This window comes from Polyodon spathula, chromosome 26 (assembly GCF_017654505.1).
Source record: "Polyodon spathula isolate WHYD16114869_AA chromosome 26, ASM1765450v1, whole genome shotgun sequence".
Taxonomy (NCBI): domain Eukaryota; kingdom Metazoa; phylum Chordata; class Actinopteri; order Acipenseriformes; family Polyodontidae; genus Polyodon; species Polyodon spathula.
The window spans coordinates 3004244-3018450 of record NC_054559.1 but is presented as its reverse complement, the minus strand read 5'-3'; the positions used below and the strand labels follow the sequence as shown (position 1 = coordinate 3018450).

General features: G+C 40.4%; 2 protein-coding genes across 3 annotated transcripts; both read left to right on the top strand.

Annotated features, from left to right (window-relative positions):
• mrps34 (mitochondrial ribosomal protein S34) lies at positions 1 to 5882 on the top strand. Of its 2 annotated transcripts, none has more exons than XM_041230045.1 (4): positions 1 to 83; positions 637 to 962; positions 1683 to 1725; positions 5353 to 5882. In XM_041230045.1, exons 2-4 carry the CDS (start codon positions 645 to 647, stop codon positions 5643 to 5645), a joined length of 654 nt encoding a protein of 217 aa, XP_041085979.1. In that variant the 5' UTR covers positions 1 to 83; positions 637 to 644; the 3' UTR covers positions 5646 to 5882. The 2 variants fall into 2 exon arrangements, with proteins under 2 accessions (XP_041085979.1, XP_041085981.1); XM_041230047.1 differs by having other exon boundaries at positions 18 to 67.
• A 2029-nt stretch (positions 5883 to 7911) lies between these two features.
• Positions 7912 to 13579, top strand: nme3 (NME/NM23 nucleoside diphosphate kinase 3). The gene is made up of 5 exons (XM_041229840.1): positions 7912 to 8012; positions 10296 to 10426; positions 10757 to 10858; positions 11032 to 11144; positions 11480 to 13579. The coding sequence occupies exons 1-5, from the start codon at positions 7967 to 7969 to the stop codon at positions 11595 to 11597; spliced, it is 510 nt and encodes a 169-aa protein (XP_041085774.1). The 5' UTR covers positions 7912 to 7966; the 3' UTR covers positions 11598 to 13579.
• The last annotated feature ends 628 nt before the right edge of the window (positions 13580 to 14207 follow it).

Here is a 14207-nt window from a genome sequence, read left to right as displayed (position 1 = left end):
CTGCTTGTTGGCGGAAGGAATAATCCCAGGTCCGTTCCCAGGGGGTCACGTGTGAAGCTGACTTGAGGTCAATATTGAAACAGGTTCGGGATTTCGTTTAATATTTAGTTTAGCAAAACGAAAATAATATATAGAGAACGAGAGGGTTTATCTAGAGTTTTCTGGTCATAAACAGGCGTATGATTAAATAGGCTATCGAATATGTAACATCAAAAACTAGGTTTTTGCTTGTAATACTGAAAAAGTGTATATTTCAGTATATTTAGGTGGCTCGGTTTTTGTTTTGACCGCTGCAGAATCGTATTGTTAATTACCGTTTCAGATAGACAGTGCTATTTGCATTGTAACAGAGACTCCCCGTATCATGTTAACGAGAGTGCAACGTGGTATCACTTATTTTGAGCAAATATTTTTTGAATAAACAGCAATTGGTGGGACTTGACTGAAGTAGCTAAAATCTTAAAGGAGCAGACAAGCCCAACACTGTTAACGCAACGGAGTATCAGGACGAGGAAAGTTGGGAATTAGCTGCACTTCAGAGTTATCCTGTGAGAGGTGCCTGTATTTTAATGCTGAAGGATCCCTCATTGAGACCCAGGTCAGTGTTCACTGTTTTCTCATCCCCATGTACTGCAGAGTGGAGAATGGCCCCTAAGAAGCGTGTGCGGCAGATCGCAGAGATGGCCAGGAAGATTCGGCAGTACCGTGCCCAAAAGGAGCGCCCGCGGGACTGCCAGCGCTACGCCCTGGACTACAACACCATGACCCGACCGTTTACTGGGAAGCAGCTACCTGTGCTGGCCTGGGAGGACGTGCGCCGGGAGAGCCGTCTGTTCTCTCTGCTCAGCGGGATGCGCCTGTTCGGTATCGGCCGCCTCTTCACTAGGAAGTCGTGGCTCTGTGAGCACCAGGAGCCCTGCTACTGGACAGTCACCAAGGTCAGGGTAGACTACACTGCCGAGGTAAGGGGGGCTGGAGAGTGAACGATGACATAAAATCCTGATATCTCAGACTTCATGTTCTGTATTTACAATTCTTAAGCTGAATGAGTTATTAGGGTACCTGAGTTTATGTATAGCTTCACCCATAACTGTTAACACTCCATAGTGTAAAAAAAAATACAAATACAAATAAACTTAACACTTTCATTGTTATCTTTAGTTGCGTATTTGCATTGTCTGCATATCCTGAATTAAGGAAAAAAGTGAAGAAAACGATTCTTAGCACAATAACGGGGAATCGGAGAGCTAATAAAATAAAGCTGTCGATTTTAAAGCCTTGGTTAGTTAACGCACCTTTTGAGTGGTTTACTTTAAATAACATTTCTGTAAAGCACTTTCATTCAATAGGTTGCAGCGGTGCAGTTTTGAAAGTGTATTTTAGCAAATGTGTTTTTATTTTAAAACATCTTGTATTACACAACGTTAAAGTTCCTGACTTCCGATGTGCCAGAGCTCACTTCAAACATATGTGGTAATATTTGTTTATATAGTACATTGTTTTTGCATCACCCTATATAATGACATAATTGTTTATGTATCACCCTGTATGACATCACTGTTAATGCATCACACTGTCTAATGACATCAGAGCGAAGTCTGTTAACCTACCCTTGTCCAGCCCTGGCTCCTGTAGCACACAGTCTGACGCCACCTCTCTCTCTCTCTCTTCTGTAATTCCAGAATATGGACCATGGAAAAGCTTGGGGTGTCCTGACGTTTAAAGGTGAGGCGCGTGGTGCACCAACTCTAACACAAGGGTTCGCAAATCGTCTTATTTTGAGCTGTATTTAGTTTAATACACTGAAGTTGGCACCGGCCAAAACCTTGTTTCTTCTTTTCTTCATTTCGTCTAAATTGTATTTCAGAATTCACATTGAGCTTCTTGCTATAATCAGAAAAGGAAAAATCAGTCATGGACATATCAATGCCACTGAAGGACAAGGGAAGGAAATGACTTTACGGTGGCTCTCAAAAGTATTCACCCCCTTGGACTTTTCCACATTTTATTGTGTTACAACATGGAATCAAAATGGATTTAATTTTTGCCACTGATCAACACAAAAAAGTCCATAATGTCAAAGTGAAAAATAAAATCTACATATTGTTCTAAATTAATTACAAATAAAAAACAGAAAATAGTTGATTGCATAAGTATTCACCCCCTTTGCTAATAAGCTCTGGTGCAACCAGTTGTCTTTAGAAGTCACATAATTAGTTGAATGGAGTCCACCTTTGTGCAGTTAAGGTGTTTCACTTGATTTGAGGTGAAATACACCTGTCTCTGGGAGGTCCCACAGTTGGTTAGTACATTTCCTAACAAAAACTACATCATGAAGACAAAGAAACATTCAAAGCAAATCCAGAATAAGGTTCTTCAAAAGCACCAATCAGGGGTAGGATATAAGAACATTTCCAAGGCATTGAATATCCCCCGGAGCACAGTAAAGTCCATTATTAAGAAATGGAGAGAATATGGCACAGCTGTGAATCTGTCTAGATCAGGCTGTCCTCAAAAACTGAGTCAGGGAGCCCACCAAGAGGCCTATGGCAACTCTAAAGGAGTTACAGTCTTCCACGGCTGAGCTGGGGGACACTGTGCATGCAGCAACAATAGCCCGGGTGCTTCACAAAATTGGCCTTCATGGGAGAGTGGCAAAAAGAAAGCCATTGTTGAAAAAAACTCACATCAAATCTCAGCTAGAGTTTGCCAGAAGGCATGTGGGAGTCTCTGAGACCAAGTGGAAGAAGATTCTATGGTCTTAAGAGACCAAACTAGAGCTTTTTGGCTTTGACGCTAAGCACTGTGTTTGGCGCAAGCCTAACACTGCACATCATCCTGAGAACACCGTCCCTACCGTGAAGCATGGTGGTGGCAGCATCATGCTGTGGGGATGCTTCTCTGCATCAGGGCCTGGAAAGCTTGTGAACTTGGGGGAAAAGATTCATCTTCCAGCAGGACAATGACCCCAGACGTACAGCCAAAGCCACACTGGAGTGGCTTAAAAACAAAAAGATCAATGTCATGGAGTGGCCCAGTCAAAGCCTGGACCTCAATCCAATTGAGAATATGTGGAAAGAGTTGAAAATTGCTGTTCACCAAAGGTCCCCATCCAACTTTACGGAGCTTGAGCAATTTTCCAAAGAAAAATGGGCAAAAGTTGCAGTGTCCAGATGTGCAAAGCAAGTAGAGACTTATCCAAATAGACTGATATCTGCAATTGCTGCTAAAGGTGCCTCTACCAGATATAGACTCAAGGGGGTGAACACTTATGCAATCAATTATTTTCTGTATTGTATTTGTAATTAATTTAGAACAATTTATAGATTTTTTGACATTACAGACTTTTTTTGTGTTGATCAGTGGCAAAAACTCCTGATTAAATCCATTTTGATTCCATGTTGTAACACAATAAAATGTGGAAAAGTCAAAGGGAGTGAATACTTTTGAGAGCCACAGTAAAATGTTGTTCAGGTGCCTGTAGGTTGCACAGTAAAGCCAGCTGATAAACGAAAAAGACTCTGAGATTGCTTTCTATAAGTCAGACACTGTTTTATACGTCTAACCAAGCAGCTTAAATAGTTTTCTTTACTGCCCTCTTACTGCACTCAAGGACTTTTGGTGTAGTTCAGTAGCTGTTTTTCAGTTGTAGTTGCAGTTGTCTTCCCTGGACATATGTAGTGTAGGCTTCTTTAAGACACTAGGGCTAATCTAGCCCAGGTTACATACATGATGGACTGAAGAAAAACTCCTGAGCTCCAGCATAACGCTCTGACTATTCACTAAAGTAGTGGTTTAAAACCGTTTCATCTCAAGTACCAGTGTTTACAGCAGGGACCACCAGGTGTACCAGTAACTGTGCAATCTTAAACAGCTGTTGTAAAGCTGAGATCTTTTCAGCAGAGCTCATTTCGGTACTAGCCTAGCGGAGCACGGAGGAGAGGCAGGGCTGGGGTGGGGAGAGGAGGGCAGGTTGAGGGGTGAGAGGGCAAAGGGAGTAGAGACAGGAGGTGAGGGTCGTGTCTACAGAGAGTTGGGTGAAGGAGTCGATAGAGGGAAAATGCAAGAAAGCAGCAGAGGAGAAGACAGAGGGGGAGAGGGAACAGAGGTTTCAATGGAAGGTGACGGGAGGCAGAGTAGAAAGAGATGGGAGTGACAGAGAAAGATAAGTAGTGATCACAGATACCGAGAGGATTGATAGATGCAACAGATGCAAAAAAAACTTTGTGTTGACTCAACTCTAGGCACTCTGAGATTTGACTGGCTAAAAATAACGTTGGTTTATTGTTCACAAAGATAACTTTTTCCAGCTTGGTACGGTAACCTTTTCACTTCCTTTTTTGTTTAATTGTTGAGCTTTTTGCTGCATTACAGCCCTTCCTAAATTATTTTCTTTATTTTAAGTTTCCAGGGCATTTTGTTAATGCATATATACAGACAGACATCATGTCGCATTCATAAATATTGACACATGCTTTTAAAGGGAGAGGCAGCATTGTTGTGCCTAACCCAGAAAAAAGTTGTCAAAAAAGCATTTGTGTTGCAACCACTTTAGTGTCAGTCTCATCAGGATCATCATTTCTCATGTCTCTGTGATTCAGTGGTACAAACAGATTGATACATTACGATGTTGCGATTGAGGGAGTATTGTGCTTGAGGAATCATATCGTCCTAAAAAAACAACTCCTGGTGTGTACCAGTACTGGTATGTGTACCACAGCTTGAAAACCACTGATCTAAGAAATATCATGAAAAGCTAAAGGCAGTAAAAAAAATTAAATAAATGATAAGAAGAATAATTCAAGCTACTTAATCTTCTAATTGTAGCAAACAAAATGTTACCTGCCATGCACATCCATTCATTATATATGTAGTTCTCAAATTTTAGCAGACATGAATTTCCAATTTAAAACATATCTGGTACTGCATTAGATGTTTGCAAGACATGCGTTCAGATTGCACTTCCTAGGTTAATTGACCTGGAGAGTGAAATTTTCCCCACCTCTTCACTGCTTTATTTCTTAACCAACAAGATGCTTCCCCTAGTCAGTCCGTAAAGCAGGAACAGACTTCCTGGAAGGCAAGTCAGGTAAACAGAGATCTTTCAATTACCTCGTCATGTTTCAGGGTGATAATCCATGTTTGCCATAACATGTGCCTTTCAAATCGGAACATTACAGCCCTATATAATGGAAGGAAGTGCATGGCAAGTAGATTTATTTTGTTAGGTGTAGTGCTGCTTTGTCTTCTCTCCTCTAATCCCTGAGGTCCTAAAGGACTGGGAATGTAGGGCTTCTAAAGCATGCACCCAGGACACACAGACTCATTTGAATTCATTTTGTTTCATTCTAGGGAAGACAGAAAAAGAGGTGAAGGAGATAGACAAGGCCATGTACCACGACTGGCGTCTGGTTCCTCGACACGAGGAGGAAGATTTTAAGAACTTCACCCCTGTGCCTGAGACAGGTGTGCGCTACGTGCCCTACCCACCCCTCCTCCGCGCCATGATCCTGGCACAGACTCACAAAGAGGGCATGCCTGTGGGCCAGGAGCCTGCCATTGACCTCCAGAGGAATGGGCACTTTCCAAAGGACTATTTCAAACGGATGGATGCCAATCAGCAGGCAGAAGGGACCCCGGTATGAGTGATTTGGAAACTGGGATCCCTGCTGAGAGAACAGAGTGCTGTGCATCACGCCACATGTTGCCGAATGCACAGGGAATGCAATGCAAAATGGGTTAAATTCTAGTTCTGTGCAAATTGATAGAAACAGTCATGTTAAGTTTGTTTTCCCCTTTAGTAAATGTGTACCTACTGTAACTTTTAATTCCATAAAATAAAATTGACCATTACTGAAGTAAAGCAAATAACATAAAATTTACACCTGGCTTTGAGACTTACTCTGACAGTTTAGATAATATAACTGGTGCTACAAGACACAGTGCTCAAAATAAACTCATTTGACCAAGTCAGCCAAATGACTTAGTGAGATAATGTTCCTCCCTAACCAATGTCACTCTCCCTGTGCTTTCATATACAAAAAAAGCCCACATTATATTCATTGCAGTTTTGTAGCTAACAAAATAGTTCCTTAAATGTTCTCCGCCATGTACGTACCCTCATGCAGTTTTGAAAGAAGCACATGTTTTAGCAAATGTATTTTCATTTTAAAACTGGATATCTGGTTCTACACTAGATAAAATAAATCTCTGCTTTTAGACTGCATTGCACTTCTTGAGAGTAAAGCAGTAACACTGGCAGGCAAGGCAAGCAAACTTGGGAGTTTTCTTCAACCTAGTGTACAACCAGATAGTTGTCTGTTTTACTGAGCGTTTGAGACCTATTTAACTAATGGAGGAGCAATATGGGTAAGATTTATGCAATTACAATGAACTATTTCCTGTCAATAACCAATCAGCTACTTCCCCTATTAACTGACATGCTTTCAGCCATCAACATAAAAAATCGTAAAATAAAAATATATGTTTGCTGTAGCACGTGTTTGTTGTAAAATAGCAACTCTGAGACCTACAGTAGATACATATGACACAGGTTCACAGTGGGCAGTCCTGTATAAACAGCACTGGTGCAGAGAATGAATTGACTGTATAAAGGCATTCCTCTTCCAAGAGCCTGAGGCATGCCCAGCAAAGGTGTGACAATGATTTCTTCATCGCTTCCTACCGCAGCCTGGTGAGTGTGACTGAGCGGGGAGGTTGTGGACTCAGCAGCACCCAGGTGTGATCCCAGTCCAGAGTGTGATGAGCTGGGAGCTGTGAATCCTGCAGCACCCAGGTGTGACCCCAGTCTGGAGTGTGATGAGCTGGGAGCTGTGAATCCTGCAGCACCCAGGTGTGACCCCAGTCCAGAGTGTGATGAGCTGGGAGCTGTGAACTCTGCAGCACCCAAGTGTGTCATCGCAGTCCGGTGTGTGATGAGCTGGGAGGCTGTGAACTCTGCAGCACCCAGGTGTGTCACCCCAGTCCTTGGCCTTTCTAACTTCCTTTTTGTGTGCAGTTCTGTGTACTCTTTCTGGGACTTTCTTTTTGGCTGTGTAAACTTTTTTCTGCAGCAAAAGTCCGGTGTGTGAAACAAAACCAAACCAGGTAACTACAGACCAACAAGCCTGAGTTCTATTATATGTAAACTTATGGAAACTATAATAAGATCCATCATGGAAAATTACCTATATGGTAACAGTATCCTGGGAGACAGTCAGCATGGTTTTAGGAAAGGGGGATCGTGTCTAACCTGCTTGATTTTTTGAGGATGCAACATCGATAATGGATAATTGCAAAACACATGACATGGTTTATTTACATTTTCAGAAAGCTTTTGACAAAGTCCTGCATAAAAGATTAATTCTCAAACTGAACGCGGTAAGGATTCAAGGAAATGCATGTACATGGATTAGGGAGTAGTTAACATGTAGAAAACAGAAAGTACTGATTAGAGGAGAAACCTCAAAATGGAGCAAGGTTACTATACTAAATTAAGTGTGGAAAATGCTAGGGTGAAAACAGTACATATGTTTATTAAACAGCCACGAATTGGAAAGGGAAGACACAGTAGTTTAGCAGCAGTCACAGGTTCTTCTATGTTCTTAGTTAAATGTGAAAACAGTAGTCATGCTTAAAAACTGTATTAAACCCTGGTTCACCCTAGCCAGCAAATCTCTATCCTATATACATGAATAAATAAATACAAATATATATAAAACAAAGTGTTTTAATTGTAATGTGATAGGGTTTCAGCACGTTTGTATTAATGAAAGCCTTGGTTACATTACGTTGAGATGTCTGAAACGACAGAAGTCAGCATCAAAAAAAAATCCACTGCAGCTTAATTTCCACAAGTCTTACACCGCCGCAGTGACGCGACGTCCCCGCCCCCTTCTTTGTTTGGTTTGTGTGAGTGCGCGTGCGCTCCGGTCCTGTCCAGTGTGAGTGTGGTGCTGATGCAATAATGATCTGTCTGGTTTTAGCCATTTTTGCAAACATCTTCCAGACAGGTAAGAACAACTTTATGCATGAACTAAAATTGTACTTGTGAACGATATCTGGTTAGAATTTATATCTGCAGTCAAGCGGACTGAAAGATTTCACAGAGAGTAGTAGAACACAACAACGCGTTCTAGTTCCCATTACATCACGCGTTTTAATTAATTAACTTTACTTACATAGTGAAATAATTGGAATGCAAATTCAAAACCATGCTTGTGTTGACGTGTCGAAGTTCTGCAGCCATTAGCAAAATGTACTCATTCTTAGTAATGTGTGTAAGAAGTCCCTTTGGTAACCCTCTGTGTTGTTCGACAGGTTCTTCCTAAATTGAACTGAGTGTATCAGGCAACTGACACTTACTGATACTAGCACAGCCTGTCAGTACGTCGCCAACATCATTTGTATTTGTGGGACACACATGTTACATGTAGTTCAGGGTTAACAGGGTTGAGGATACAGCTGATCTTGAGAAACCGCCACACGGAATCCAGGAATGTTTACTTCTGACTTGTCTGACGTAGGCCCCGAATTATGAATTAAATACGATACAGGATCTAACTGCAATGAACCGGAATTGATATTTAATAGTTAAAACGGTATTTAATTTATTTAAGTAAAGTTCATATTAGTATAAACGTTTGCTGCTGTCTGTAATAGATTTTATGAGGTTAGTGTAAATATGTAATTCGCGGTATAACAAGAGGTCCGTGAAAATATTTTGTTTAAATACATTTTCATTCTATTTTTCACACATGTCGTTTTATTATAGATACACATTAAGAAAACCATTCAAATAAATATATATCAGCAATAGATAGTATACACCATGTTTTAACTACCATATATATATATATATATATATATATATATATATATCGAATTAGATATATATATATAATATATATATATATTCAAAGGACCCTCTAATTGTTAACAATTAGCGGCGGTAACGTGCAGGCCCCCACTGCACGTCCGGGGTGAGAAATTTACGGTAAATATAAATGCCCATGCCATCTATGACGGGTACGGTAGATATTTGTATGTCACATTCTCTCTCTCTCTCTCTCTCTCTCTCTCTCTCTCTCTCTCTCTCTCTATCTATATATATATATATATATATATATATATATATATATATATATATATATATATATATATATATATATATATATATATATATACACACACACACACACACACTCACTGCCCAATCTACCCATTAAAAGATACGATAGGAATTGTATTTCAATCCCATTGCACTGACGCAGGGCTACAGTACACAGGCTTGGGGTTTCTCAATATTTAAGCACTAAGGAAAGCCGATTCATTCATTCAAATTTATTCAAAACCAAAACAGCATTTGCTGCAGTACAAAGTTTGCACCATGAAATAAAACAAATAATTAGCATGTTATATGCAATATATAAAATGTAAGCAAACAACTGTATTTTCCCCAAAAGGAATAAACAGCTAATGCTTAACTAAGCCATCTTTCGACTCCCATTCCAGCCAACAGTTGCTAAGTATGCAGATCATTATTTTGTCACAGCCAGCTGCCTACATCCCCTCACGATCAAATACTTAATTAATTCCCAAACGATTTGCTTCAAATTATATATCTGCGCAAGTGCTAGACAGAGCTTCCGTTTCCCTTCAGACCGTGTCCAATGTAACGGCTGACCCTTGACAACTACGACTACAAGTATTTATTTAAAGTATTTTTTGTATAAACATCCCAATTTTAAAATGTCATTCTATTTTGTTTCGTTTTATATGTTGAATTTCGTTTTATTTTGTATTTGTGAAAAACACAGGGCTCTCGGTATAACCATATACATATTTTCTTAACTAAACATATACAGTTAGGAAAATGAATAAGGAAACAACTTTCTCATGATCCTGTTAGAAAAAGACGGCTTGGCAGGGCACGTTTCGCTAGGTTGGCTCGGGGGTTGTAGCAGTGGACCGAGATCAATACATACAATGGGTGATTCCAAACTGGGGAAAAAATGGGGTAAAAAATCCATTGGCGACAGCTAAATCATTAAAAAAAAAGGTTTTAAAAACTGATTGTCTGATACATATTAGACAAACACACCTTTTTCTATTGAACATGGTTTCATAAAACTGTCTTAAAGTAGTTCTAAACCAGTCTTGTTAAACCAATTGATTGAGTCAAGTGAAAGTAGGGTTTAATGTAGCCCAGTAAAAGTTATATGTTTCATTGACACACAAAGTTTGTTGTGTTTGTGCTGCTGTCACATGCATGTTTTGTTTCTGTGTTTCTGCAGCATGGACTGGGATTCACGAGCGCACGTTCATCGCAGTGAAACCAGACGGCGTGCAGCGCCGCCTTGTAGGGGAGATCATGCGACGCTTCGAACAGAAGGGCTTCAAGCTGGTGGGGCTGAAGCTGGTGCAGGTAACTTGTGGAATGCATTGATTATTTAACTATTATTGTTGTTGGTGCTTGTAGATTTGGTGTGGGACTACTAGTTACAGCTATGCACAGTGCTGCGAGAGACAGATAATTCACTATTCTCCTCTGTGTGAAGTGGCTGTGTGTTCAGTGCACAGTGTTTTAATATTCTCCTCTGTGTGAAGTGGCTGTGTGTTAGTGCAGTGTTTTAATATTCTCCTCTGTGAAGTGGCTGTGTGTTAGTGCAGTGTTTTAATATTCTTCTCTGTGAAGTGACTGTGTGTTTGGTGCAGTGCTTTTGAGTGATTACAGTCTGTGTTTGTGCCCTTGCAGGCCTCAGAGAGCCTCCTGAAAGAACATTACCTGGAGCTGAGGGACAAACCCTTTTATAAAGGACTGGTCCGATACATGGGCTCTGGCCCCATCGTTGCCATGGTAACCAGGCCATTTCTTTATTTTTGATTTAAATAAATATTCACAATACGAGAGCAGTCCATGCGGCCCATGTATAAATATTGAAAATGTATCCCTTTAACAGTTTAATTCACCCTGCTGCAGTGTGCTCCAGGGATGGCGCTGTCTCAGTGATTTTGCCTGTTGCCTTTCAGGTTTGGCAGGGGCTGGATGTGGTAAAGACCTCACGTAAGATGCTGGGAGAGACCAACCCTGCTGACTCTGCCCCCGGCACCATCCGAGGAGATTACTGTGTGGAGGTTGGCAGGTGCACTCAGCTCGTTTGAACCCTCCTCTCCCCCCTCTCCGCTTTGGAAACCCTCTGTCCGACCCTCCCTCCCCCGGGGGGGGGGGGGGGGGGGGGGGGGGGGGGGGGGGGGGGGGGAGGGGAGGGGGGGAAGACAGCCAAACCCTGGGAGGAGAGAGGGTCTTGTATCACAATATAAACCATAAATCTATTATGATAGTGTAGTAGTGTACATCGTGAAAAGAAAGCATCACAACTCCTCGTGTGTCAGTAAATGCTGGGATTGGAAGCCTGGTCTCAGAGGTACAGGCATGAGAGCTTGTGCCCTCTATTGCTACTGTGTTGTTTGTGTGCAGGAATGTGATTCACGGCAGTGACTCTGTGGAGAGCGCTCAGAGGGAGGTCTCCCTCTGGTTCAAGCAGCACGAGCTGGTCTGCTGGGAGGAGGCTGGAGAACACTGGATCTACGAGTAAAGCACTGACACACACAGACACACGCAGTTCCTGAGATCACACATTCCTCAGGCTTTCTTGTAAAGAATACAAACTACAGTTCAATAAGTCTGCAAGTTCATCATTCACAGTTTGTTTTTGACAGTATAAACCATATAAAGCCATGCACTAATTAAAATTTTGTTATGTTCTTTGCAACTAGAAGGCAGGCGCGCACACACACACACACACACATTAGCTCGTAGTTGATGGCTAACTGGTTTAGACCATCATATTTGCATTTCCATTCCTCTCTTGTCTCGCTCCTCACTGCTCAAGGACTGGGGGCTCCTAACTGATCTAGACCTGTCAATTCACCAGGCCCGCCGTGAGTCTGTGTTATGGTCAGTGCTATGTTATCTTTGCTGTGTCCCGGGTTGTCCATACCACAGCATTATATTTTTAAGCAACTCTTGGAATTGTTAATCACACGTCATGGGTGATAAATTAACTGGGCAATACATTTCTCAACATTTACTCAGAGTTGTTCACCAGGAGAGTACAAATGTCTTCTAAAGATCGCAGTGTATCCAGATCACGCTCCCTCTGCAACAGTGCTTGTTTTCTGTTCATACCACTACACCACTGATTTTAATCAGAGCACCAGCGTTGCTGCATGAAGGAGCGTGAACTGGATGCACTGCGATGTTTAGAAGATCTTTTTATTCTCCTGGTGAACGATCCCGAGTAAAAGTTGAAAAGTAATTCCCTAGTTAATTTACCTTTGTGTGAATAAAACACTGTCTCAGAAATGATCCACCTGAGCTGAATGTACATCACTGCATTGTGTCCTGGGCTAAAGTTCAGCCATTGTTTGAGTCTGCATTTTTCAGATAGACAGGAGGGTAGAAATAGATACCATGTCTGATTTAAAGATTGTTTTTGTGATAACCACAGATTATAAAGGCATGTCTTACATTTCTAAAGCAATATTAATGATTGCTTGTAACTTTGTGCTGAAAATCTTTTGATTTTCTATTTAAAGTAAAAACTTCCTTCATGTGTTTGTCACTCCATTCGTCTGTCTCAGAATGAGGCTGTATGAGCGATCAGACACAAGAAGAAACTAGTTTAGTAGCATTCTTGAAGTGTGCGTATCCATATTGAGCAAGCAATCAAAAAACAAAAAGCACCTTGGTACAGTGAAGTGTAAGTGATAATTTTAAGCATTGGTTATTTCAATTAAAAACTATTCTTGAAATTACAGTGCAGTTTACTTATTGTATTGCTTGGACAAATATCTGTTTGTTCAAGGTACACTAAGCAAGCATATTGGGACCTGGTTGGCTGGCTTTTTAAAGGATTTTAAAGTCCTTAGTTAAACCAGCTGAATGTTACAAATGACTGGGAGTTTTATTTGCTTTACTTTTGTTAACTGTTAAACCAAGACCATTAAAAATATCAATCAAGTACACATGTTGCTGAAATCCTTGTCCTGCTTAACTAAACATAGAACTTAACAATCGGGTACAACTATTAAAAAGTAACCTGTCTGGTTGCAGGCATTTATTAGACTACATTACTCTGGAGAAGGTAAGGCAAGCCAAAATGAGTGGTAAATCAGGGCAGGTGCTAAGGCTAATGCCTGAAGTAAAAATGTCGGTGGTACCAAAGACATTATAAAGTATATGCGTGGCAGTGGCTGATTTAATTCAGGTCTTTTTATAGTTTTATCTCAGAATATATGAGTGTTAACATGTGAAGGATTAGATGAATAGTCTCCTTTGCAGACACATGCAACACCCCTCAATCTAACAGGACTCCAGACTCAGAGCAACTTGTTCAGTCTTGGCTCAGCAGGATCTATCGACCACATCCTCTTCGAACAGGTGCTGGTGTAGCCTTAAAAAACAAATGAATGATACATACCATGTTTCTAATGTTTTGTATTCTCATTTTGTATGGTTTACATCAAACATCTACTTGCTGTGACCAAATGTTGATAATTAACAAGATTAAATCTGTTTACTGGTCTGTTTCATTTTTTTCTATGATATATAGTAGTAACCAGTGGCTGGTATCTATTCTTTAACAATGTCAATGACTTCTGTGTGTTGATCCTCAATCTTTAAAATGAAAGCTGGCTGTGAAACTGGTAAATCTAAGAGTTTTCACTCTTGCTGTTTTCAATGTAAATATATCAAATAAATTGGGGCAAAGCTGGAACCAAGGAAGCACATTTTTCATGGTAAAATAAAAACACTGGATGGAATGTATTTGGTGATGAGCAATGCATTGTATGTATTCAAATTTCAAATGGCAGCAGCTATGTCCACAATGTGAATATGTTACTGTAAGTGAACTTGTATGTGACATTTTCACACAAAGAAATTGGATGTTTGTGAAAACAAAACTTAGGCAGTAGTTTTGAAACCAGACATAACTTATATTTAAAAATTAGATATATAATACACCCTGATATTGATGAAACATTTTTATAATATATTGGACCCAGTATATATTGGATGTTCTGCATCGCAATGGGGTCATTAGCAACACATTTTGGGGGATATGTTGGGTTGGGGTGGGTATATATATATATATATATATATATATATATATATATATATATATATATACACACACACACAC

Coding starts and splice junctions, on each gene's coding strand:
- mrps34 (XM_041230045.1), top strand. CDS start 645: ATGGCCCCTAAGAAGCGTGTGCGGCAGATCGCAGAGATGGCCAGGAAG. Junction 963..1,682: donor GGGTAGACTACACTGCCGAG/GTAAGGGGGGCT, acceptor CTGTAATTCCAG/AATATGGACCATGGAAAAGC. Junction 1,726..5,352: donor GGGTGTCCTGACGTTTAAAG/GTGAGGCGCGTG, acceptor GTTTCATTCTAG/GGAAGACAGAAAAAGAGGTG.
- nme3 (XM_041229840.1), top strand. CDS start 7,967: ATGATCTGTCTGGTTTTAGCCATTTTTGCAAACATCTTCCAGACAG. Junction 8,013..10,295: donor TGCAAACATCTTCCAGACAG/GTAAGAACAACT, acceptor GTGTTTCTGCAG/CATGGACTGGGATTCACGAG. Junction 11,145..11,479: donor TACTGTGTGGAGGTTGGCAG/GTGCACTCAGCT, acceptor GTTTGTGTGCAG/GAATGTGATTCACGGCAGTG.